Source organism: Gymnoscopelus microlampas (genome assembly GCF_963454915.1).
Source record: "Gymnoscopelus microlampas genome assembly, chromosome: 4".
NCBI lineage: Eukaryota > Metazoa > Chordata > Actinopteri > Myctophiformes > Myctophidae > Gymnoscopelus > Gymnoscopelus microlampas.
The window spans coordinates 41,631,873-41,659,725 of NC_139941.1; the positions used below are offsets into that span (position 1 = coordinate 41,631,873).

Below are 27,853 nucleotides of genomic sequence, written 5' to 3' on the forward strand. Positions count from 1 at the left end.
CGGTGCCTATTCTGTTTGATGAGTGTGTGCTGTCATTCAGTCAGTACAAATCTATTTGATGTGTGGGCGCTGGCATTCAGACAGTACTACTCTATTTGATATGTGGGTGCTGGTATTGAGGCGGTACTAAAAGAGTATTTGTACTCTTTTTATCAACTTAAGTATTTTTACTCATTTTAACTATGTTTAAGTATTTGTACTAATTTTAACTACGTTTAAGTATTTTTACTCATTTTAACAACCTTTAAGTATTTTTACTCTTTTTTATCCACTTTTACGTATTTTTACTATTTTTTTCAACTTTTAAGTAATTTTACTAATTTTGAGTACTTTTAAGTATTTTTACTCAATTTAAGTACTCTTTGCCGCATGTGTTGCATATTGGGAAGTGAAAACATAGTCTCCTGGCGGAGACAATAAAGAATAAAAAATAAAAAATAAAATAAAGAAAAGAAAAATAATTTAAAAAATATTACGAATATATCGTGACACTCCTATAGGCGGGGAGGGTTAATCTTTGTTTTTTAATCACTTGGGGAGGGTCATTGATTTTTTTATTTTTTAGTCAAAGGGAGGGTCATGGCATTTTAGATCAGGGCACATACATTTTCTCCAGGGGTACCCTTCTTTAAAAATCGACCTGTCCCTAATGCAGGTGTAAGACCATTGTGTTTGTATTGTGTTATAGGTATAATGCATCGTTTTCTATGCGTTTTGGGGGGTTTGACCCCCCCCCAAAAAATGTTTGTATTGTTACCCTTGCTGTACCCTACAGTTGGCTACTTTTCTCTCGTTGCTGTCCGGCAGGAACCAGCTAACTCCATTTTTCCGCTTTTGCATTTTTCCCCATAAATTGAATTGTTGCTATTGAACACCCTTTACGTCTGTGTGTTGGTAAAAAAAATATTGAACCAATGAAAAGTATTAAAAGGTGCTTCTGACAAAACCAGCTAACTCCATTGGATCCTCAAACTTTCTGCTAAACCAGCTAACTCCAGCAAAGGGGAGTGGAGTTAGCTGGTTTTGCTAACTCCAGGCTCCACCCCATTTTGACCTCCAACCTCATTGTGAGCTTGGAGGTCCATTCAGCTGTTCTTCTTATCAATGATGAACAAAACCTCCTAACTCCATTTTTGTTTTGTTTTTTTCATTTCCTGAAAAATGAACATTTTGGAGTTGGCTGGTTCCTGCCGGACAGCAGAGATATGTAACTTAACTCTATGCTGCCTCTGGCGACTGAATTTCCCCTGCGGGATCAATAAAGGTCTATCATTCCAGCCGATTCCTAGCCTGGGATCCAGCCTGCTTCGCTACGTTCGGCGGACTTTTTTTTATCTCTTCGCTTATCAGTCTGGAAAGCCTCCTATCTCCAAGGGAGGCGGGACATGGCATACGGCTGGAATCGTGCCGTGGCTTCTGATTGGTCTGTGGTGCAGGGCGGGACAAAAAAAACGGTGTGATCGTTGTGATTCGTCATTCGTTTGAACAACATCCAATCAGCAACGACGTTGCCTAACGTAACATATGTAGTTCCAGTGTAGTTCTGCAAAACGAGTCAATAGGAGGCTTTCCAGACTGATAAACGAAGAGAGAAAAAAAAGTCCGCCGAACGTAGGGAAGCAGGCTGGATCCCAGGCTAGCCGATTCCCCTCATTGAGCCCTCTTCCTACTCACACCCCGCCTGAACCCCTGTTGGCCTTCCCTGCTGGCCGCTGATGCCTTGCTGCATGGCTGTCCCACCCAACATCTTGCCTGAGTTCTGTATAGGGTGCAGATTAAATATATGAGTGTCAGTATGACAAAGTGTCAGTATGACAAATGACATAGACATCATGATAAATTCCAGCATTGGTTTTAAGATGCAGAACGTGGTGTTATCAGCTTGCTGGGTTATTGCCCTGACACCACCTCTCTCCCTCTCCCTCCCTTCCTCCCTCTTCCTCTCCCTCTCTCTACTTCTCCCCTCCCTCTCTCTGTTTCTCTTGCTGAACTCTGGCCTGGCTGGCGTCACAAAGACCTCACCCACCACCCCCCTTCCTTCCCTCTGTTCCTCCACCTCACCATGTCTGTCTCTCTTTTTCTCTCTCTCCACTTTGTGATCAAGCTGTGGTCTGACGTCACACACAACAGAAACTGTTGCCTAACAACGCTGATTTGCATGACTTCAGTGCTATCTATGACGTCTGGCATATCCTATTTGGGCATAATCCACTAGCCTAGACTAATCTGTCAGAACAAAGTCATCGCAGATAGCACACGTTTGTGTTTTAGTCTGGCCAAGTGTCATCTGCCAGTGCTGTGACGTCAGGCATGTCCATATTTGGGAATAATCCGCCTGCCTGCCATAGACTTAAACTTTACAGAAGTCAATGGATATTCCTCTTTGGTGTCCATATGGAAACAACAGAGTTGTGTGTGTGTGTGTATATTATGCATGTATATTGCAGCGAATAGGCGCAAGCATGCACACACGCACACACACACACACACACACACACACACACACACACACACACACACACACACACACACACACACACACACACACACACATACATACATACATACATACATACATACATACATACATACATACATACATACATACATACATACATACATACATACATACATACATACATACATACATACATACATACATACATATTCACATGGTGCACCACCAGGACATTCAGCCATGTGTCATTACAGCCTTAGCCTTCCCTTGAACACACAACTAAGGAGGTAAATAAAGAACCCATGTAATGAGTCACGACACAAATAGCCTATGCACAACTTTAGGCTTAATAGGCTGTATGTTTTGACCAATTCAGATGACAATTAACCTACTAAAACCATCAAGATCAGGAGAAAGGCTAGCTCGTAGGTTAATGTTGTTGGACATAAAACTATCACATTTATTTACTGTTGTATAGTATTCTGTGCGCAGAAGAGAATAGTGAACCAATGGAGGAGACTCAGGAGAGGCGCAACGGCTCAGAATACTATGATTGGCCGTTTGCTCCACGAGCCGCTGTGCAACCAGTGTTGCCATATCCTTTTATTATAAGCGACTTTGGGCTTGTTTTTCTGTAAAGTTGCTTGTAAATATTGGTGGTTGCGGTTTTGTTCCAGGCAAATTTGTGTTGTTAGAATGTTTCCAAAATATTTCATATTTTTCGCTTTTTCTCCAAGATTTTTTTGAAAATAGCAGATCTCGTTGTGAGCTTGTAGATTGGTTATTTTCAAATAGCTGATGAATATAGATTTAAATTGCTCATGTGGCCCATAAAGCCGCTTCTTTTGGGCTTGTTTTCATGGACCTGGTTGATTATTTCTCTCACACAATCTGGCAACACTGCGTGTTGTTGCACAAACCTAAACATCAGCGTAGAGAAAGGGACGTTCAAATGATGACAACAACAAGAGCACAGCGTTGCCATGTCCGCTTATTAGAGCAACTTCGTGCTTGTTTTTCTCTAAAGTTGCTTGTAAATATTGGTGGTTGCGGTTTTTGGGGTTTCTGAAGTGAACCCCCCCCATCTAAAAGTCATTTGTGACCCCTGTATCAGATTGGTATTTTCTTTGATTTTTTGATTGAATACTTTATTAGCAGTTTGCAAAAAAAGCACAGGAAAGTATAGATCAATACAAGGTCGGCTACGAGGATTTTAAACCCAAGAAGGCCTATGGCTTGTTTCCATTGGGGTCCTTTGTACTCAATTCATCGAGACATTTAATGACAGACAGATATACACTACTATGCAAAACATCATAAAAACAGTTTGAAAGTTTGGTGCTGTTAAAATGTTCAAACATATTCAAAATGTTGGGAAAATTGCAGATCTACAAGCTCACAACGCGTTGCATCGTGACATATTGAGAGCTTGTAGATCGGCTATTTTGAAATATCCGACGCTCATATAGTGGCTTCTTTTGGGCTTGTTTTCATAGGCCTGGTTGCTTATTTCTCTCACAAAATCTGCCAACACTGCAAGACGCAAGAGCAGAGCATCCTCAGTCCACACCACCAGCCAGACGACACACTGACTCGCGCACGTTGCTAATGCTGGAGAATCAAACGGAACACGCGCACTAATACAGAACGATAATCTCAATAATTAGGCTGTCGGGGGATATATTAATATTGTGTGACTCTGCACTGGGGATGCTCGATTCGAAGACAGGGGACAGGGTAACCGGAAGACTCGCCCCAAAACACGCTCACCCCCATTTCTTTCGTGGACCGCTTACCAGTTCTGTGTATTTGTTTTTGACTGAGGATAAGGTTAGAAATAAGTTTAGGGTTACGCATAGTTTTACTGAGGTGAAGGTTAGAAATAAGGTTAGGTGTTGGCACCGTTTTACTGAGGTTACGTTTAAAACCGTTTAGGAATAAAGTTAGGTTTTAGTTATAGTTTACTGGGGTTACGTTTAGGAATACTAGGTGGCGACCGTTCCGAGGTCGCCGGATTTCGCCGGGGTGACTGTGTTTTGGGGCGAGCGTTTTGGCATTCGAAGACAGCGGTGCAGAAAAGGGGTTGTATTGCAGTCAGAGGCACCACAGCATTGTTTTCAGAAATCAATTGAGTCGCATTTGCTGCCTAGCTGCCAGGATCATATAGTTCACCTCACCATGGCTTTGTGCTATTGATACGGTGTGAGCTCAGCTGCAACAGAAAATCAGTCTGCCTTTCTTCTTGAGGAAAACATGGGCTCTAGACTCAGCAGACAGAGTAGCCTGGACAATGAGAATTTTTCTAAAAAGCGACGCAAGCATCTAGATGCCACATCAGGAGAGACCAGCGACAGCAGGGGAAATAACCGGGTCGGCGGCGACTTTCTGTTTGCACTGATGCTGAAATCAGACAAACTGCCCGGGATGCTGCGGAGGAGCAACAACCACAGCCCGTATGTGAGACGAGTTGCCTGGATCAAAGAGATGCAAAAGCTACTTCGTGATCGCAGGATGGAGCAGGCGACCGACGTGCTCAAATTATTAAGGAAGGCAAGCATTTAATACGTTGGGTTGCATTGCATCCTTGGCCTGGGCGAAGTGAGGTCTGATTACCCTTTAGCTGTTATTCAAATCTAGAAAATGTTATATATACTGCCTGGTTTTGTAACATTATATCTCAACCTGTGGGTCGGGACCCACAGGGGGGTCCCCACGTGATTTTTGGGGGGTCCTCAGATGACAGTGAAGTGACAATTTAAGGACTTTTAAGACCAAAAAAAAACAAGAAAAAGACTTACTGCATCAAAAATAATCAGTAATGTCAAATAGTATGAGAAAGAGGCAAAAAATGTGAAAATTGCAGATCTACAAGCTTACAGCACCTCATAACACGAGTCGTTGTGAGCTTGTTGCTATTTTGCTGCTATTTTCACAATTTATCTGAGTCAAACAAAATGTAATGCCTCAACTCCTACAATTCCAAGTGCTTGTCAGAGTGGATTAATTTTAAAGCCCGAGAACCACTGCTGTAGGATATATTATATGTAGCCCGCTATAGGCCAATTTACATCCCATAGCAACAATTTTAAAAAGCAAGAAATTTCAGTCAATGTACAGTATGGAGGACAAGACACAATTTTATGTAGGGCTTGTTTGTTTGCATGGTCTACTTTTTGTGCTTGTGTGGTCTACAGACCAGTAGCCTACTAGTCTGTATCCCCGAATCCCAGCTACAGGTGCCTTTGCTGTAGGCTCTGGGTGCTTATAGGAGCCAGGTGTCACTGACCTAAATCAGGCCCTTGTTCTCGCCTAACTCACCTTGTCCTGCTCATCAGGCCAGACCATTTACCCTTTGGCAACTCCTTTTTAGGCCGCGACCCCCCAAAATAATCATATTTGAACTGACAGCACTTGGAATTGTAGGAGTTGAGGCATTATATGTTGTTTGACTTGGTTCCACAGATAAATTGTGAAAATAGCAAATCTACAAGCTCCTTGCGTGAGCTTGCAGATCGGCCACTTTCAAAATGTTTGCCTTTTATACATTGGCCAATTTGGCCAATGTTTGACCAGTTTTTATTGTATAGTTACTTTTGATGCAGTAATGGTATTTTTTCTTTGTTATTAAAAAGGCCCTACGCGTCATCAGTGCCCATACCCTAGGTGGGGTTGGCGAAAGGGCCTCTGTGTGGAGTTTGCATGTTCTCCCAGTGTTGGGTGCCCTCACAAAAACAGTAATGCAGTAATCCTGGTCACTATACTGCCTCCCCCTGGCCAGCCGGGGCGCCTGATGGAGGGGAAGGGAACTGGTTGGAATAACGTGTTCCTTCCACGCGCTACGTCCAACCAGGGAAACTCTCCCCTGTCAGGTGACAAGAAGGTCAGTTGGCTCTCATGTATTGAAGGAGGCATGAGCTTGGCCCTGGCCTCCCTAGGTTGGCAGAGGGAAGGTAGTGCCCAGGATTACATAGACAATTGGCACTGGGTGTAAGAAATGGGGTTACAAAATCGTGGGATACAAAAATAAAGAAAGGCCTTAAAAGTCCTTAAATGGTCATCTGGGGACCCCTCCAAAATCATGTTTGAGAAGGTTGAGAATCACTGCCCTAATTGCAGCAAAAAATAAATCTCTCACCAAATATAAACTTCTCAGAAAGTATAGGCCATTTACGCCATATTGATCCAACAGCAGACTGTGACAAAGATGAGTTCACTACCTCTGCTTATAAAATCTATTTGATGACATTTAATTCAAATGCTCTCTGTCCACATACAGATTTTGTGTCCTGTGTGTTGTTCACTCTACATCCTTGTGTCCTGTGTGTTGTTCACTCTACATCCTCCCAGTTCAGTCTTTACTAAACTGCTGTGCCCCTCCCTTCTCCATGCAGCCTCCTCTCCTCCTGTCCTTTCATCCTCTGCTATTATGGTCAGGGCCGCATCTCACTCGCCCTTTAATATGTGTGATGCTTAAAGGACGACTTCACCCATTTTTAACCTACCTTCATATAATTGGTCCTCACTGATGCTCATTATAATATGGTACCATTTTTGTCTACCCCTGTCCGTGTCTCAGAGGAGGGCATGGGGACAGTTCAGAAACCCGCCTACCAGTGACATCATTGATTGGGAATCCTCCAAGCTAATTGAAACGGCACGATTTCTATTCCTGGAATGTTAGCATGCTATAATAGAAGCCAATATTCTCACATAAAAAAAGAACAAATAAAATCCTACTTAGTGCTTAATGATGATGTCACTGGTAGGTGGGTTTCTGAAGTGTCCACAGCCCTCATCTGAGACACAGACTGAGTAGAAAAAAATGATACCATTTTATAATGAGCATTAGTGAGGACCAATTATATGAAAGTAGGTTGAAAATGGGTGTAGTCGTCCTTTAAGGGTGATTTATACCTAGTGCGTGACACAACGCGCAACCCATCAGGCATTAGAGCGACCTGTCCACCACCCTTCTTTTAATCTCTTCTGCTAATTATCACCCCTGTGGTTTGTTTCCACCACAAGCTGCTTGTGTTCCTTCCAGCAGCATCAGTGAGACCCAGAACCCACGTAAAAAATATCCAGTTGCAGTGTCACTTTCAGGATTTCAGCAATAGGCAACATCTATAAAAATCGAAATATTAGGCTAGAATTTGATGGTGATATCTACAAAACTGAAAATCTCTGTGCCGTTTGTTTTAATTGTAACAGAACTGTTTTAAGTACTTGTTGTAAATTTGCAGTGTAGATATACAGCTAGCTTTTTGCCCAGATGTAACCACATGTATGTTTGGGCCCCAATTAGCCGACATCAGGGGTGGGCAACCTAATCTACCAGGTGATCAGATTCCTTGAGGTGATCAATTCATTTGATCAAAAACAACTATTCTTAAGCTCTATTTGATGTGCTGTATACAGATTTTCTCAATGTACAAGATCTTACCTTCATTATTCATTTTAAATTATTGACTCATTCTTTGTGAGGTTTTATACATTTATCATTAAATCATTCTTTGTGAGGTTTTATACCTGTATTATTAAATGCTAGTGTCATTCTAATTAGCAGCCTATAATGAGATGTAAAAGCAATGGTGGTTTTCCCTGTCTGGCACTGGGTGATCATGCCAGCCTTGTAAGTGATCATGTGCCTGAAAAGGTTGCCCACCCCTGGCCTACATATCGTCTCAATGTTATGTAATGTAATGTTTTATGTTTTGCTTATTCATCCACTTTGGATTTCAGCCCAAGAGGATTTTATTTTCTAAGCCTTTTCCAAAATATACTGAGATTTTTAAAATAAGAATGTATATTTCTAATTATAACATAAATAATATAGTTAGATTTTAATATTGTTACAGTAAGGTAGCTTAGTAGCGTGGATAACATATATTGAGCTCTATTCCCCCCCAAAAAATCCAGTATTTTATGTCAATTACGGACATTACCCTGATACCCTCTATCCTTTAGGGCGGCAATAGATTATACAGGTGTGTTAAACCTGTGACAGCAGCTGTGGCCCTGTTTGCTTTCTGGTTCTCAAGTTCCATTCCCTCTCCTTCAGCTGTCGGCAAATCCAATGTTAATTACTCTGAAGTCCTGACAGAGGAGGGAGCGGAACCTCCTTAATCAAGCCAAGCAGATAAAGTGGCGAGTCTGGGCCGCATGACAGCCACATCACTGGGGACCCGAGGCTCACTTCTTTTAAACAAGCCTGCTTATATTAAATAAGCCTGCTTATATTAACTAAGCCTAATTTTATCATCACTCTGGGCACTGCAAGTAGTCAGATGTCTGAGAAACTATTCAGGTATCCGTCTCAATTGAAAATAGTTTAGTTAATTTGTAGCCTATATAACAGTTTTGGCAAAGCACCTGAGATATGTAAAGGATTAAGTTAAGAGAGTTGTCACTTTGACATGCAAGCTGATCATGTCTTAACTTAGAAGACTGAGTTATTTTTATTCCTTGCGTCTCAGAAGGAGGGAAGCAGCCTGCCTTTCCCCTCGGCTTGTGTCAAGTCTGTGTTTACCAATGCCCTTGTTAAAATGGTAGCCTGTAATGTGTAGCTGCCAACCTCCCACTCCAACTTGTCTATTACAATCAATGCTGATTGTACTCAGCATGAGTGTGTGCGTGCATGCATATGCTTTTGCACGTTTGTGTCTGGGTCATACTCTCTGTGTGCGTGTATGTGTGAGTATTAAGTGTGTATATGCATGTGCGTGCACCTGCTTATGTACATACAGTACATGCATTTACTATACAGTAGGTTTCTCAAAGACTTGCTCACAGATTGATAGACAATGTGTTATTCAAATTGCCATTGCATAGTTGGCCTCATTGTAGAGACTTGGAGGCCTTTTAGACCAGAATCTCGCACACGCATATTCTTTGCTTAAAGATCCAGCCATATGACACCGGGAAAGGGACTATATTTGCTTCACACACACACAAACACACACTCACGCACGCACGCACGCTTGTATTACTATACTTGTGTCATCAACATTTATTACATTTAATACGGACGGTTATTTTATGAAAGCCATTTCATTTTTTTATTTTTTTTTACCCTGGCCCTGAAGCCAAAAATAGCCGAGCCACAACCTTGTAGAGTGGTTATTTTCGGTGCATGACACCGCCACGCAACTAAGTATGAATCAGGCATATAACTTTAACCCTAACGCCTAACCTCTAAATGTTTTGTAACCATAAAACAACTCTCATGAGGACCAGGACAATTGTCCTCACAATCCTTATCTCATGGACATTTATAAATACTAGTACACACACACACACACACACACACACACACACACACACCCCTACACACCTTAAATCGTTAATTTTCTCATTACATTCTTAAGGTCATTTGAAATCTTCCCTTTTTGCTGTTTGGTTTGATGTACATAGCAGAGCACATATCAACCCATTCCTTGATCTCCTTGTGACAAACTGTCATGTCAGCTGTCTATACTGACCCATTTATAAACATCTTGATTTGGAGTAAAGATGGTCTTAATCCCATTTATGGTAAATGTAACCTTTTTAAATATCACCGTGTGTGTGTGTGTGTGTGTGTGTTCGTTCTCTGCAGTGATCAAAATATCCAATTACGGTTACAGAAATGTTCTTTTGCAAATTGGAATACATCATGCAGCAGTAATGTTGCTGGTGCATAAGCGCTATGGCATTCTGGGTAATACTCCACAGCGCAAAGTAACAGAACTGTCATTATATATGCCAAAAGAGGTAGCCGCCTGGAGCAGTCAGCCTACATTTAGTGTCCCCATAGACATCACTTTCCTAGATAAAAGCCTCTTTGAATGAATATTTTAAACAAAAGTTTATTTTCTTTTTTTTAGCCGCTTCATTATGAGTCTCACTTTTCTAGTCACTGCAGGGACTGATTTTCTGATCTGTATTGTATTTTCTCCCCCTTTTAGAGGCCATTATTTGGTAGCTACATATTTATCGCATACTAGAAGTTGTTGTGGATGTTTCTTCCTACTATGACTAATCATATCTTCTCTGGTTTGCAGGACATGGGTTTGGAAGGTGCCTCTCTCAATGACATCCTGTATAAGAATGCAGCCTTCCTTAACTTGGTGGATCCCATTTCCCACGAGCTACTGCTCAGCCTGGCTCGGGAGATGCAGTGTCCGAAGAAGGTGAGCTCTCTAGTAGAGACGTCATTATCTGTATCTGTATCTGTATCTGTTCAACCAACAAAATGATCAGTCTCTGTATCTGCATCCGGATAGACAAGTGGTCCTGGTCTATAATGGAAGTCACATTAAATACGGCAAATGTATTTTCTAACCTAATATTCATTGGCAATGTAAGTATTGTGCCTTCAAAACATAATAGTGGCATATATATTATGAAATGTATCCTCATACTGTATTTCTATTCTATTTTATTCTCTCGTTTTTCTTTTTTTTCTTTAATTGATTATTTTTAAATTTCATTATTGGTGACAAAGAGGGGGTTGGTTGTGGCTGTACTGTATTAGCCCTTTCTAGGGGGCCTGGGCTAACACAGAATGTTGGAAATGCATATGGTTGTGCATTACATATGTTGATAGGTGTTTGCCTTTCACATCTCGGTCTCTGCTTATTGTGGCCGTGCACAATTTGCACATTACTTTAGTTTTATCAGTTGGGCTGATTGTAAAGTAGCCTGACACTGAATTTCCATTTAATTTCAATTCGTTTTTCAGTCTGAATGTGCTCCCATTGCAGCCGTTTTCTGAGATGGGCGTTGCTGAAGAAGGAGACCTCAACAATAAGCCGCTTTCAGAAAGTATCACAATAGTAAAGTGTTTGACATCATAGTCAAGTGACACTAACTGGTCAGCTAGCTTACAACGGACACAACTGGACCGATCGGTGTGAAACTTTGCATGCACTCTCCCAGTAGCCCAAGGAAGCACACCCCACCACAACATTTTTTAAATTGGCCTCATGGTGGTGCTATACCAGACCGCTTTGCATTTTGGCCATAACTCTTCCCTAGATTCCTTGGATCATGATGCAGTTCCCCAAATAGGCTATGCCCATTTCCGCCAAAACAATGTTGCTACTTCTCCTACAGATCTCAGTCCAGAATTCACACAAATCACATTATCTCTGGAGTCGTGTGATAAACATGTACTATAATTGCCTTCCAAAGTTTCCAGTAGGGGTCCGTTTGTCAGAAAAAGCCATAAATCCTCTGTCCAATCGACTCCAAATTTGAATCACACATTTTTTAATAGCCTCACACTTGGATTTCATTATGTTTCACTTAATTATTACTGGGAGTAATTTCAAAATAGCTTCAATAGCAACATACATTCTAGCAGTTTAATTCCATCATTGCATCCAAAGGACACTGATTGTCTTGGTCCAATAGAGAAAACTTGGGACAACAGCAACACCAGACCCTGAATCGTACTGTGAAGAATCTTTAAATGAACACAAATAGAGGCAGGCAATGGGATGTAGTAAGTGGAGTATGAGTTCATGGCGGGTTCTGGTTTGTGAACGCACAGGTTGGTTGCCTGTCTGGGTGGTATTCCATCAACGTTGCTAATGAAATCTGCGCTTAACTGAAAAAGCCCTTTTTGAATGAACTTGGAGTGAAGAGAAAACTTTATAGACATTTCCCCATATTGTATCTTATCGAATGATAAGTGAATACAGCAATAGTGTAAATGGCCGTCCATAAGATATTCTTTTGAGGCATTTCAGGCAATGCAATCTGATGATGTCATAGGACTGTAGTTTCACCGATTCATCATAACTCAAAAGTTATAAACCGCAGGGCAAAACATCTTGTGTGGAACTGTACTTGTGGAGAATACCAATAGAGGATTAGAAAGGGGCTGTCCTTTTTAAGTAAAGCCTCTGGGAGTGTGAACTAGCACTATTAGAAAAAAGTAATGTGTTATCAGCTGTTGTTTTACTTAATCTGTAATATGATTATGATTTGTTTTTGATGTGGTCACTGATTACAGAAATCAGCAACATACAAAACAAAACATAACTGTTAAAAGGAACCACCTGGATATAAATGTGTGTTAATTATGAGCAGCTATGTTTAACCCTTTAAGGCCGGGAAGGGAACTCATGTGTGTCATTTTAAGATTTCTTTGGCTATTCAAAAATAGCAGATCTACAAGCTCATAGCGCGGCACCGAGTGCCACGCTATGAGCTTGTAGATCTGCTATTTTTAGAAAAATCTTGAAAATTTGTGCAAATCATTTTTAACTCAAATCTTTGCTTCTGGGGGTCCCTGGAACAAAATATTTTTTAGATGGGAGGGAGTCCGCGGACAAATACATATTATTTTGGGGGTCCTTGACATGAATATAGCAACATAAGTAAAAAAAAAAAAAAAAGAACTTTAGGAGAAAAAAAACTGTTAATCTCACCTCTGTTCTTTACTTTTTTTTTAATGCATATGATTGGATTTTATTGCTCCATCAAGGCACCTAAATTGAGTTTTGTTAACCACGTTCAATCTGGCGTCCCTATTTTGGGCATGTCATTATTAGTGAAAATATTGTTTAGTTTCAGTAAATGTCCTTGCTGGATATTTTTCACAGGATACAGACACCATAAAGTCTTCTGACAAGATTTGCCGGCAGCTGATCTACCATCTGACGCCTCACTCCAAGTGGCTGAGACAGAGCATGTCCACATTGTCCAGACGCAAGTCTCAGGTTTGGTAAGTACCCTCTAAATCTGAGTATGAGTAAAATCCTAAGCGATAAAGGTGGTGGAAGTGTTTGTTGTTGTTAAATAAGTGTTAAAATAAATAGCTCTATATTCCAATAACAATCATTGCTATAGCGTGTTTGTTCAGTAACAGGGGCCTCCCTCTCTAGCTCTTTAATTACATAATAGACGGTGCACCGGCCACCTCAGGTACGATGTAAGTCGGGAACAATGCAAGTTGTGAATGCATGGAGTTCTCTGTATATGTCTGCCATTGTCCCTTTTATGCCCATATATGGAGATCCCTTGATGTCATCAGTAAATGGCCATATATGGGCATATCGGACAGATCAGCGGTTCTGGACAACTGGATCTCCATATATGCCTATATATGGATGGGCATATCGGTCGGAACGGCAATGCAAGTCGGGAACAGTGCATGTTGGGAATGCATGCCCCACCCAGTCAGGCAATACCCAACTACCTGTTGTACCCATCTGTCTGTCTGTGTCCCCAACTGGATCTCCATTATGCCTATTTAAGGGCATATCGGTCCGATCAGCGATTTTGGACAACCGCCTATCGGAACAACTCAACGTCGGGAACCGCACTCCGACAAGTATTCGGCGATGTGAGCGCCAAGTTTGAAGTTAGTCGGTCCCATATATGCGCATGACCATATATGGGCAACGTGGTCGGATCTGAGGTTCTGCACAACCGCACCTCCACATATGCCTATATTTGGACATATCAGTCTGATCGGCGGTTCAGGACAACCACCTTTCCGACCGACACGCGTGCCGTCGGTCGGTCGGACGGTTCTCGAGATACGTGCACTATATACGTACAGATATTCCGCGCATTTATTGTGTGATTAGTTAACAGAAATTACATTTTCAAAATGGGATGCATGTACCAATTTTATCCAGTCACATAGAGAACTCATACAGCATACAGGATAGGATAAACCAATTGAAATTGGAAGTGACGAAACAAAAAAGAGTAGACAAACTGGAAATGGAACACTGTAGAATTTAAGCTGATATATTTTGTGGGGTTCTCTCCTCCTGATTTAATAAAATTGATATCCTGATCTTAACATTTATTTTCTGTTCACTAAAGAGATGAGGAGACCCCTGTTACTAAAGAAAACACTATAGCAATGATCGCTTAATTATTTTTATTTATCTTTTACAAAATCATATAATTTGGTTACATTTGAACACTCAGAGTTACACATCGATACTTGTACGTCGCTCGTTGTCTGCTAAATGCCTAAATCGTGAGGCTTTGTCTTTGTGTACACAGCACATAAACACATACAGTACTGAATCAATCGTGACGTTCAGGGTTCAAATCCAGTTCATGACCTGTGTCACATGTCATGTCTCTCCACTGTTCTAATGAACTCAGCACAAATGCTTAAAAATAGTATTTAAAATGGGACGTGTCCTGATCATTTAGCCAGATTATGCGTCAAGGACTTGTCAGGACTTGCTTCGTGTCAATGAAACAATGTGTCTGCACTTTTATATACACACACACACTCACGGACGGGTAGACTTCAGGCCACCGGGATGGGAATGCCATGGTAACCAAAGCTGTCAATCATCTATCTGTCTGGTGCTCAGGTCTAGTGCGATGGATGCACACTGCTAGCTGTACACGTGGCTGTTGTCTTTTAAAAGTGCCAAAGCAACTTAAGCAAGCCGATACAATTTGTCCGTTGGGTGGTTGGTTGTGAGTGATAGAGGCACAATATGTTCATTTCATGTGTAATTCTGTGGGTTTTGATGAGAGCACAGTTGTATTGCTGTAATCATCATGTCTTTGCCGTACGTGAGTAATACAGAAATAGCATGCAAAGACAACAAACAGGCATTTGTGTGCCTGGATGTTGATTTAGTAGTTCTATTCATGAAAAGAAACGGGGTGTAATTATTGTGGTTGTTAATGTAAAAGCTTACTTTTAAATGGCTCTGTAAAATAACGCATGGATTTTGTGAGTATAATGATAACTGCTTGACTTATCTAGGACAATGTGAGCACAGTGAGACAAGACTGACTCACTGTCACTCTCATTAATCCAAACAGAAGGGTTGATACAGTCCAGACACTTTGCCATTTCAGCCACACTCAAGCAAGGCTTCAGCCTACTGAAACTCTTTTTTTCAGTGAGCAACACGGTCATATTCCAAAGTGTAAATTTGGCTTTAGACATGCCCATGTATGATGTTTGAATCAGCACAAAGGAGGAGAGATAAGTCACTGACAATTTCTGAAAATGTGCAGACATCTGCCTTTTAACAAATTCCTAGCTGAAGCCGTTTTCTTTTTACTTAGTCATGCTGTTGGCTCGGTAAAAGCCTGCAGAGACAAGACTGTCTGTCTGACACATTCTGTGACAGAAGGAGCTGCATTAATCACTAAAGCAAAAAAATAGGAAAAAAGAAAAATCCACCCTGAAACCGAATTCACAGTACTCTAGCATGTTCCTTCTACTGTCCAGTACAGCTGTAGTATCTCTGAGCATAGAGACAAAGTTCTGTCTTTCAGTGCCAGGAGCAAGACAGCAAAGCACAAAGATCACCAGCATGCACAAAATGTCCTTCAGGTACTCTTTATTAAGATAGCCACGGGCAGCATATAATGAGGATGTGTTTCGGCAGAGCCTTCCTCAGCCCAAACACACAGTCCACAGACAGACAGCACAAACAGACTGCCCATACTTTATTCTGGAAGGTCACAGTAGCAGTAGGATTTAGTGATCATAATTTGGTTGCATTATCTAGGAGTACTAAACTCCCTAAAGGAGGTAGCAGAGTTATTAACAAGAGATCCTACAAACACTTCAATAAGGAAGTATTTGTTGGTGAGGTAGAACAAGTGGACTGGTCTATAGTGTGCAAAGAGAACAACCCTGAAATAGCACTTAAGGTGTTTATGAATGTGCTCATGGAAATAGTAAATAGACATGCACCATTTAGACAATTTACTTAGGTCCGAAGGTGCGAAGGTGCTCCATGGCTAGATAAAGAAATCCTCGACTTAATGACTGCGAGGGATAATGCAGCAAATAAAGTAGGTTTGAAGATAGATAGACAAATTTACTGTCAATTAAGGAATAAAGTAACAAGGTTAAATAATAAGGGGAAAAAAAGAGTATTATAAACATAAGATTAGTGAAATAAAAAATGATGGAAAAAAACTATGGTCAACACTGAATGAAATAATGGGCAGGAAATCAAATACATCTATTTCATTCGTACAGTCTAAAGGGATCTTCATAACAAAATCTTACGATATTGCAAACTACTTCAATGATTTTTTTTTAAATAAAGTTGATAAATTAAGAGGAGGTCAACAAAGTAGTGATGGCTCACTATCACATACACTAATAAAGAAAGAGATAATGAAAGACAAAAATTGTCTCTTTAACTTTAATCAGATTGATAAAGAAACAGTTCAGAAATTAATTATGTCACAAGCAGATTCCTCTTCCTCTGGTATAGACAACTTAGACAGTAGAATACTCAAATTTGTGGTTAACTCTGTAGCTACTCCCATATGTCATATATTCAATCAGTGTTTAATCAGTGGGGTTCATCCAACAGTATGGAAGGACGCTAAAATCATCCCACTTCCGAAAGACAAAAATAAAACATTTAATGGTCAGTATTTTACCGTTGCTAAGCAAAATAATAGAAAAAATAGTATTTAAACAGGTCATGGACTACTTTTCCAATAACAATCTACTGTCTGACTTTCAGCATGCATACAGGGAAGGCCATTCCACAAGCACTGCACTTCAGCAAATGAGTGATGACTGGTTATCATGCATGGATAATAAAAATGTAGTAGGCGCTGTTATGTTGGACTTCAGTGCAGCATTTGATGTAATTGATCATACCTTGCTTGTAGATAAGTTACAGTGTTATGTTTTTACCTCCAATACATTGGCATGGTTCGTTCATTATCTCTCAGGATGACAACAGAGAGTCTTCTTTAATGGCAGCTATTCAAACTGGAACACTATTAACTGTGGGGTTCCGCAAGGTAGCTGCCTAGAGCCTTTGTTATACTCCATTTTCACAAATGATTTACCGTTGTGTGTAAAGAATGTTAAAACTATTTTGTATGCTGATGACACAACATTATACAGTGCCGCAACATCTGAGCAAGCTGTAACTGACTCTTTAACTCATTCACTGCCAGAATTATTTCTGGCCGCGTTTGCCCACTGCCAAGATTTTTCATTGAAAAAAAAAAGTACTCAGGAGCCGAGATACAGCATTTTTAAGTTAAGTTAAGGAAGTGGATGGGAGTCTAGATCTTCGAAAAATCATATCTCCGTGGTCTTTGGGTCAAAAAAAAAAAAAAAAGTAAAAAAAATATGTTTATTTTTTTATTTTTTAAAAAGTCGTTGTAGTCGTTCTAGGCAGGCATGGCTTATGGACAGAAGTCGTTTTAGTCGTTCTAGGTAGGGAATGAGTTAAGAAGTGCCTTAATAGACATCTATAAATGGATTGAATGCAACAAGATGGTGTTAAATATTTCTAAGACAAAGGCCATTGTGCTTGGATCTAGACACATGTTGGGCAAGAATCCTCTGTTAAAACTGTCAATTGGTAGCCTGGGATCCAGCCTGCTTCGCTACGTTCGGCGGACTTTTTTTTCTCTCTTCGCTTATCAGTCTGGAACGCCTCCTATTGACTCGATTTGCAGAACTACGCTGGAACTACATATGTTACGTTAGGCAACGTCGTTGCTGATTGGATGTTGTTCAAACGAATGACGAATCACAACGATCACACCGTTTTTTTTGTCCGCACCACAGACCAATCAGAAGCCACGGCACGATTCAAGCCGTATGCCATGTCCCGCCTCCCTTGGAGATAGGAGGCATTCCAGACTGAGAAGCGAAGAGAGAAAAAAAAGTCCTCCGAACGTAGCGAAGCAGGCTGGATCCCAGGCTAGTCAATTGGTACCACACAAATTGAACAAGTGAACACAATAAAACTTCTGGGAGTAACTATTGACAGCTCTTTATCTTGGTCTAAACATATAAACAATATTGTCATCAAAATGGGAAGAGGAATAGGGATGACTAGGAAGTGTTCTGGTTTCATCACTCCCTCTATAATGAAATCAGTTATTCATTCTTTAGTTCTGTCCAATTTAGAATATTGGCCTGTAATCTGGTCGTCAGCTACAAAATCTGATTTGAAAAAATTACAGGTTGCTCAGAATAAAGCGGCTCGTCTGGCACTAGGATGTTCATACAGGACAAGTATAAGCTATATGCATGAACATCTGGCATGGCTAATGGTTGAACAGAAATTATCGGTGAGTCTTCTAATGCTACTGCGGAACATTATTAGCACCAATAAGCCGCCTAGCTTGGCTAAACAGTTACACATGACTTCAGAACATGGGTACAACACCAGGGGAGCAGCTTCTGGTAATTTAAGAAAAACACCAAAAACACATTTTCTAAAACTCACTGGTATATACAGGTCAATAGAACTCTGGAATGCTCTGCCCAAAAATATCTTATGTACAATCCATAACAAAATTACTTAAAAAAAACAAATTAAGAGATACCTTGCAAGTAACTTGTCAAGTATGTAACTGTTATTTGTTTAATTTGACTGGATTGTTGGATTTGATTTTAAAATGTTAATTTGTCTTTTTGTATTAATTTTTATTTGTATTTATTTATATTTTTTATTTTACTATTATTTGTATTTTTAGTTATACATTTGTATTGTATTTGCTTTGTTCAGGACCCCAGGAAGACTAGAGACTCATTCATGTGACTCTAATGGGGATCCTTTAATAAACATAAACAAAACAATTCTGGATCTGGATACATGTCTCGTGCTGTGCTCATTAACCACTTAAGCCCTATATCCGTCATTGTATATGTGAGCTTGTAGTTAGGTTCTTTTCTGAGCAATTTGGAAGGTTTGGGAAATTTCGCTTATAATTACATTCTCAAAATAGGGGTGCCAGGGTTAATGTGAAGAAATATGAGAGTGACCTTTGTGGACACTGTGACAGTGCCAAGGAGGATCTTGTAGAGATGTTGATAATGTTCTGGTCCGGTGTTGTTGAACAGTATAAAGCAGTATTTCTCAAAGGGGGTTACTTGTACCCCTAGGGGTACATGGAGGTACTACAGGGGGTACATGAGAGAAAGTGGAAAATCTTTGAGATTGAGAACCACTGTAAAATAATAAAAAGTACATTTTGCAGCTAATGCTCAGTTTGTGCATCCCCATTGTCAACCATATCTATTTAGCCTAATCTCAATGGAGAATCAGATCCTCAAGCACGTTTTTTCTGATTACAGATTACTTGGTCCTGCGGATTAATTCAAAAAGATTAAAGCCATCTCAAATGATGAATTCTAGTTTTTGGGTGGAATTTAGCTTTTAGCCTCCATCCTTGTTCAGCTGATTATAGACTATAAATATGTCACAGTCTTTCGGTCTAAGGTTCCCAGAGTTCAGAGGAAGCTACAGTAAAATATCTGTCTAGTGCCTGTGGGTTAATCCTTGTCCCTTCATTATCCTGCATTAGTACTAACTGTGTCATGGACTGCTCTAAATTCTATACACACATTTTGTACCCAAATGCCTCTCTCTATTAATATCTAAATTGGTATAATCTCTCTAATCTAACTAATTTTCTTTCTTACTTTTCTTTCGGTTAGAATGTCATGGTGGAGCTTGCAGCCAGATATCATGGCTCCCTTCTTCAGAATTAACCAAACTACCATTTCGTAGGCCTTCTCTCAAGTTTTCACAAAAAGTCTCTCATTTATATTTCTGTTTCTTTTGTTAGACACCAGTTAATAGTAATGTAAATTAGAAAGTAATATAGATTCGAAAATAAATGCACTCTTAGCGCTACCTAATTTCACCTATTATGTCATCATCTGTCAGTCAACACATTATAATTGCCTTGTGTGTATGAAATGTGCTGTACATACAATATAGTATACTGTAAGAAACATTGGACATAACAACATTCTACAGAATATGATTGCTAATGTAAGGCTGAGGCCATGATGGCTCTTGTCATAGCACAACAAGACATGTTTGTGCTAAAGAAGAACCAGAACTCTTGAGAAAAAGTTCCCATAATCAATGTTTTTCTTGAGAAACGTCTGAAAAATGTAGGACAACAACACTGTGTTTTGTTCTGTTCCAATAGCAGATAAAAAACAGTAATTCAAACTTGCCACTCTGCTCTCTGCCTCAGTCATTTTGTGTGTTTTAGTTTATTTAGTGTAATTACATACCAACGTTACACAAAACATATTTGTGAATATACACTTCTTCTAAAGGAACATACAGAGGAGTTGGAAACAACAAAATGTACTCATTAACCACTAGGCTCTGAGCTTCTGAGCTAAAGTCTTTTAATTATTTTTTTATTCTTTGGAATGCTGCTATTTCCACTTTCTTGGGGGGGGGGCTTCTACTGATTTGGAAACAACCTCGGACAACAATGGCATAGCCATCATGTGAATGGGCACTCATGTTCAATACAAGGGTTGAATATCCTGGTGACCAAGGCACATAATAAGGATCACAGAGAAAACAATGGAGGTCTTGCCAAGACCGTTCCCATCTAGACAGAAATGTTTCTCCTACAGTTGTTCTTATTGTTGAAAGAGGCCGCTAGAAAGAGACCTCAATGTATTGTATCCCTCTTTTATTACAGTGTTTCCTTTATTTACGTCACGTGTCATTTTTATGTACAGTAATTGTGATAATATAGGTTTAAATTTAGCTTGGGACTATCTATCTGTCTTTCTATCTATTTTTAGTTGACATAGCTTTAAATAATACAACAGGGAGGGGAACTTCACTGACCAGCCTGGTTAGATTTGATATTCACCACCTGTTAATCTAATGCAGTTTTGCTTCACTCATGAGAGAGCTGATATGAATAATAGATCAAAGCTTAAGCATTAATGACTGTGCGAAAACAAAATGAAGCAGTGTGCAATAACCTAACCAAAGGGGGAATCGAGGAGAAAATTGACTCCTTGTGGGAACGTTCATGATATTTAAGTTTCTTAATGCAGGCTTTTTGTGTGCCTCTCTTACACAGACGAGCTATTTGTTGTGGTTCTGCTCAGATATGAATATTGATAATTTCATAGATGACTTGATCCTTAAATTGTTATTTCTGTTCTATTTTTCTTGTATTCATTTTCACTGTAACCTTATTCTCTTTCCTTCTATCTTAGTATCCAGTGTTAATATATTGTGTTATACATTTAACAACGTTTATTCCGTAAATATGTATCTGTACCACAACTCTAAATTACCTTACATTACTTCTCATATACTGTACATATATGGTAATCCAGACCATCAAGAGTCACACTAGTTGTAATAGACCACAGGGGCCACGAGAGAAAAGTCATGTCCGGGAACCACCAGGGATCCAAATGGACCCTATGAGTCTGTAACTCTGAGAGTTAAATAACACTCAGAGTTAAATAAACACTGAGGATTTTACCAATGCACGATTGGTGTCCCAGAGTTAAGAAATTGTATAAAACTAGAACTTCGACACCTACGTGCCATTGCCGGTGTGACAGATATGGCCATATATGGAGATCTGTGTGTGTGTCTGTCAGTCCATGTCCCTTTAATGGCCATATATGGAGAGCTCTGTATTTGTCAGTACTTGTCCCTTTTATTCCCATGTATGGAGATCCTTGATGTCATGAGTATATATGGTCAAAGTATTAACAGACTTGGGGTTATGAACCTGGCACGCACATGCTCAGTGTTGCCATGTCCGCTCATTATATGCAACTTTGGGCCATCAACACCGAAGCCAATTTTCATAGACCTGGTTGCTTGTTTCTCTCGCTAAACCTGGCAACTGTCGGATAACATCACTCACTCAGACAACAGACCGCACAGCGCGAAACATGTCAATTGTAATATAGGATGGAGGTACGTGGCCTATTGCATATCAAATTGGGCGCGCTTGAAATGAAAATGGATGAGAATAGCTGGTTTAGAAAATGGCTCAGCTTTTTCCTGCTTCCTGATCTCTAAAAGTACAGACCTGTCTGATCAAAAACCCATTCGCCCCTGCAGGGGAGCCTGGGATGGCTGTGACATTACAACTTTTGTGATGTCGGGAGAAGTTGAGGTTTTGGTCAAATGAAGGCAAACAGCGACAGATTTGAAGGAGGACAATAAGGAGACTGGCTTCACAAGACATCTATTAGAAAGTACTTTTCAATTTAGCAACACAGCGTTGTTGTGACTCTGCCTTTAGCCTGATGGATTTGGAGCTTTTGCAGCTGGTCTATTTTCTGCCAATCTTGGTTGTGCAATGGAATTGAAGGTCATCTTGTTGTTTTGTTATTATTGCTTTGTATCGTGTACATTTGGGTGGTCTAATATCTTACTTCAATAATCTAACACACATTTATAGTGAACATTTAGAGCAAGGACATTGTAATTCACGCTGACATTTAGCCAAACTTACATTATAGCCCACTAAAAGCAGGGGTGGAAAAGGCACTGGTAAATCACTAGAGAGGGACTAGAAACAACAAAGTAAAGTGCAAATAATAACAGATGATGAGTTGTATTCTAAAACGTGATTTTAGAGGACACTCAGGACAGCAATAAATGAAGTTTTATTGGCCATGTTGTACAATGTAGATACAATTAATGTTTAGATACACTCCAGACTAGGGCTGGGTGATATCAAATATCACAAAATGCTTGACCAAATACCTCAATATCAATATTGTGACGATATTGTGGGACTGAATGTTGGTTCTTTCACAAAATATTAACACAATTAGATATTGTGGACTACAGGACACTGCAGTCAACACACCTGTGACCCTATCTTCGGAAATCACACCAGCAACCTTTCAGCCCAATTAAATCTAGATGATTCCATGCTTTGAAAGTCTTGTTAACCATTTCTGGACTGACTGACAACCAAGGACTTATGCTTAATTTGTAAATGGTGTCGTGTGCTAAAAGTAGATTGTCTATTTTCGTTGCACTGACAACGTGCATCAGTATATCACAAAGTATAAATCAAGTTAATTGATATCAAAGTGCCATCATTTGAGTCAGTTCTGTTAGTATCAGATGAAGTTTGTTCACATTGTAGATATTGCATTTTGAAACAAGTCTTTAAACATGATTTGCATTAATATAAAGCTGCGATGTACTTCTGAATCAATGTGTTAAGCCTAATTTACACTTCACACAAACATGAAGCGACACGCTTTTCATTTGAAAATCTGTTATTTTCAGCGCACGTCAGAGTCGTGCACTGAACTATAAATTAGACTTTATAATCATGTCCATCAGGTACAGCTCATGAATGACAGCATTATGGCTATAATTCCCAGTTACATTCATAGAGATCCTCCGTCAGATGACAGAAATGTTACACCGTGTCACACCGTGAGGCTGTGAGATGAGACAGTTGGATGGACAGACAACACATATAGAATCTTGCTGAGAATCACCTAACCCAGCTGACACACATACATTATTAATGAAGTGCCTTCATAATGTGCCAGACCCAGCTGTTACTCATATCAGAATGTTTTTATTTAGACACCATTTTTTGACATCTTGGATGTCAAAAAACCTTTCTCTCTCCTCCTCTACGCTACTCTCCTCCAAACATCCTATTCAATTATCTTATATTTAATTAATGTATAAATATAAATGATTTACTTTTGATCAAATATTGCATTTGTCTTACCAATGAGGAGCTCAGAGGTTCTAGCCCTCAGAGCTTTATGCTCAAGCTGTGTGTGCTTGCTTGGATGTTTTGGCTCTTCTGTTTACACTAGCAAATCCCTATGCAGGAGGTTCTATGTCAGCCTTCCGCTCCAAGCCTTGCCAAGGCCCCCTCCTTTATGAAGCACAGGAAACAATATGACACCAGGGCCATGTTCCCAGGTCACAGACAGAGGTTACACTAGAACAGTAGAACTGAGACCTCAGAGAGCTTTCATCCCTGCCCCTTTGCATCTAAATCTCTAGCAGTTGTTGTTTGTTGTTTTCATGTTCATGTTTGATATAAGTAATCATATACAGTAGTAAGTAATCCTGGCAAGGCATCATATAGTAGTTAATATAAAAAAGTAAAGTAAATGTAAATGTATTAAATGTAAAATAACTTATAGGTAAATGTATTTCCATCTGAAAAATGCTTTTAGGACCAGTCATCATAGGAAACAACAACATCTTATGCACACCTGATCAGCTCAGAAAAGGGTGCGTAGGCAGGGATCAGACGTATAAAATGCAATGACCCGCACACCGTCTACACTTGCACAATAGGGACAACTTTATTTAAGCAACGTTTCGGGCAATAGACCTTCTTCAGGCATCAGAAGAAGTCATCATAAAATTAATAATAGCATGTGTAACTATACATCTACATGCAAGTTAATTTTCATTTCGAAAATATAAGCGTGGCAGTTTTTTTTAAGTAATCACCTTTTCTGTCCCTCCTCTCTTTACCTAACAGTCTCAAGACAACCCTGCAGAAGAAGTTGTCCAGCGACACGGTCGATCTATCCGGTATACCGCTGTCTGGCCGAGATGTCCGCCAAGTGGCATTCTACCTCCAGAACAACGGTGACACAATAGTGTCTGTGGACGTCAGCTTCACTGAACTCCACGACGAGAACCTGATGCTACTGCTGCCTTTGCTCGGCTCACTGCCTAAACTCGGCACTTTGGCTCTTAATGGCAACCGCCTCACCCTAGGCATCGTCAAGGACCTGACCGAGATGCTGAAAGACCCCAAGAAATTCTCCAACCTGTCATGGATCGACCTTGGCAACAATGTGGACATTTTCACCATGCCTCAGCCGCTGTTAGTCGCCCTGCGGCGACGTTGTAGCCTCAAGAGCAGCCTGCCCACTATCTACGAATACACTGAGGGCCAGCCCTACTGCTACCACATGGAGACCTCTATTGAGGAGCCCAGCCACTACGAGGAAGACGAAGAGGAAGACGAGGATGCGGAAGATGAGGACGACGAAATGGGAAATAAACTCGAGTTAGAGCCGTGGGGCTTAGGTGGGAAGCGTCTCTCCAAGGACTTCACCCTCCACTATTGTGAGAGGTGATGGGGTGATATTTTGTCTTAGCTTGGCCCGGCTGTGGTTGAGATGTTGTCCCACAGCTCTCTGTTACTTCCCTTTAACCCTGTTGCCCTCACACCATGCGTCCAACACCACCCTCTGAGGTACAAGCGGAGTTCAGCACCCACATTCTGAGCAAACAACAGCTATTATTCACCATCTATGAGTTAGCCCACAGAATATGATAGCAAAGTTGATAATCGCGATGGTGTGACTTACTGTGTTGGCAGATGGTGCTCCTGGGTACAAGGTGCGGTTTCATTGGAGGGGGACTGGAAGAATTTATGAACAGGTGCGCGCTCTCTCTCTCTGTGTCTCTCCCACCCCCCCCTCTCTCTCTCTGTCTTACTGTGGCAACTGAGGAGCCAAGTCCCAAGGAGCTAAGATCAGTTGGTTTGATGGAGGAGCGACATACCAACGGACGATGAAGTGGACGTGAAGTTTGGAAACAGTAGATCCCTCTGGTTTCTCTACCAGAACTGAGACTATCTCTGGCAGGCAGGGCCTAGCTCTACATTGTGTGTTCTCTGTTAATCTCTCAACAAAAGCTATGACACAAGTTCAACAGACTATACAGCCGACGACCCGTCACGTGATGCAAGCAAAACTGCTAGGTCAAGACTTTTTGCGTTTTCCCCCCCTTTCGAAATGTCCACTTGTGAATACCCACACATCACTTGTTGTAGATGTAAATGATGACACAAAACATGGCTCTGTTGTATTCCACAGGCTATTTCTGTGGACTATTGGTGAACAAAGCAATCTTAGAAGACAACAGGTAGGAGTCAACAATGGGAAGCTGTTCAATGTGTGTTTATTTATTTTTTACTTGTCTAGATTCTGAAACTCGCCTCTTCGTATATATGTTTGACTGCTTTAATCAGTATTATGTCAAGTACAATAAAATGCATATATGAAACTACGACCAACCCTCTGAGTCTGAGTAGCAAGGGTACCACTGATTGAAATCAGAGACGGGTCTTCCCTACTGCCAAACCTCTCTACAAATGCATTTATTTATACTCCTTTAAGCCTTTTTTGTTCTTGTACATTTTAAGGCACAGCCTTGACTGTTATGTATTTATTGTAATCAGACCTACAGACCGACTGAAGTGAAATGCTGGATGGTCATGTCCTTTGCAGTAGCACATAACTATTAAGTTACACTGACCAACACACTGCAGTGCACTTTAGCAGCTATTTCTTTGTATAATCATCACCTCATTATATTTACATCTCAGTAAACATATACACTGTTCTCAACAAATATTCAAAATGAACTCCCTCAAAGATAAGCAGAAAGTGTTGAGGTGCTAGGTAAAATGATCACCTAGAGGCTTATGGTTGTTAGAGGAGTAATGGAAAATCATCATTGTATAAAATCTATATATTATAAATGTGTAATGTCTGTTATGTGTCTTTGTAACTGTAAAACGTCCGCTCTCTGTTGTAATTATTTGTATCATCATTTTGGTGTTCTGTCTCTTGTTCGTTCAGATAATGATAATAATTACTCTAATCCGTAGGATACTGAGCGGCGCAATGACCTCATAAGTGGAAACAATCTGGGTTATTCCAATGGGATGTGTTTCATATTTATAACACCACCAGAAATTGTTCACCAACTGTACTGAGAATATTTAGCTGTTGTAGTCGACCATGTTCACATGGTGGCCATTTTGCTGTTACTTTATACTCAGGGATGGGGTAAGCAATATTTTTTCCCCTAGGATGGCAGGGGAAGACTTATGAATAATGAATGAGTCAAGTATCCTCGTGTTTGTAGTTATCCAATCATGTTCCTTTTGATTTTGCCCTTGTGTTTTGAGTCAACCATTCACGTTCCTTTTCATTTTAATGGAAGACGGAAACATTGACATGTTATGTTTCTGCAAACCATGGATATATTGAATGTCGACATTTCTGAACTTTTGTCAAGTACTATGTTCAATTTCGATATAGATTATAGCTGAAATTTACCACCTATTGGTATGCAATTTGGATGGCACGGACGCCACAGGGATCATTTGAGCTTCTGTCGGCGCGCCTACGTTGTTTGGGACGTGATTGGATTAGTCCTAACACAAGGACACTCATTCATTATTTATAATTCTTCCCCTGCCATCCTAGGGAAAATAATATATAAAGTTGAGTATAAAGTAAGAACAAAAAAGCTCAAACAGTGCAGACGAGTTTACGATACAAACTTCACATGAATGAGGGAGAACACTGTATACTTAATTCATGCTTCATGTTTTGTGTGTTCTCATCATGCTAATTATACTCTGTTGTTGTTGCCTCTGTGTATTTGTCTCATGCCATACACAGAGAATTGACTGCCAAAACAATTAAATAAAAATAAACAATCACACTAAACTTGGGAGTTTTGTTGTTTGTCTGTTTTTTGTCTGAAACACTCAAGTGAGAAAGAGTGCAACAAAGTGCCATTTGTTGCACACATCTGGGTCACTGAGTAGAACCTGCAGCTGCTCACTGGATTGGACAGGGACTTT

At 40.2% G+C, this 27,853-nt stretch overlaps 1 protein-coding gene across 1 annotated transcript; it reads left to right on the forward strand.

Annotated features, from left to right (window-relative positions):
* Positions 1-4,046: 4,046 nt before the first annotated feature.
* Positions 4,047-27,698, forward strand: lrrc75ba (leucine rich repeat containing 75Ba). Its single transcript, XM_084055662.1, has 4 exons — positions 4,047-5,008; positions 10,501-10,629; positions 13,051-13,172; positions 24,719-27,698. The coding sequence occupies exons 1-4, from the start codon at positions 4,712-4,714 to the stop codon at positions 25,323-25,325; spliced, it is 1,155 nt and encodes a 384-aa protein (XP_083911788.1). The 5' UTR covers positions 4,047-4,711; the 3' UTR covers positions 25,326-27,698.
* The last annotated feature ends 155 nt before the right edge of the window (positions 27,699-27,853 follow it).

Bases quoted from the DNA above. Each gene is read 5' to 3' on its own strand.
- lrrc75ba (XM_084055662.1), top strand. From the start codon at position 4,712: ATGGGCTCTAGACTCAGCAGACAGAGTAGCCTGGACAATGAGAATTTT. The intron at 10,630-13,050 runs GTGAGCTCTCTA...TATTTTTCACAG, and splicing joins AGATGCAGTGTCCGAAGAAG to GATACAGACACCATAAAGTC. The intron at 13,173-24,718 runs GTAAGTACCCTC...TTTACCTAACAG, and splicing joins AGACGCAAGTCTCAGGTTTG to TCTCAAGACAACCCTGCAGA.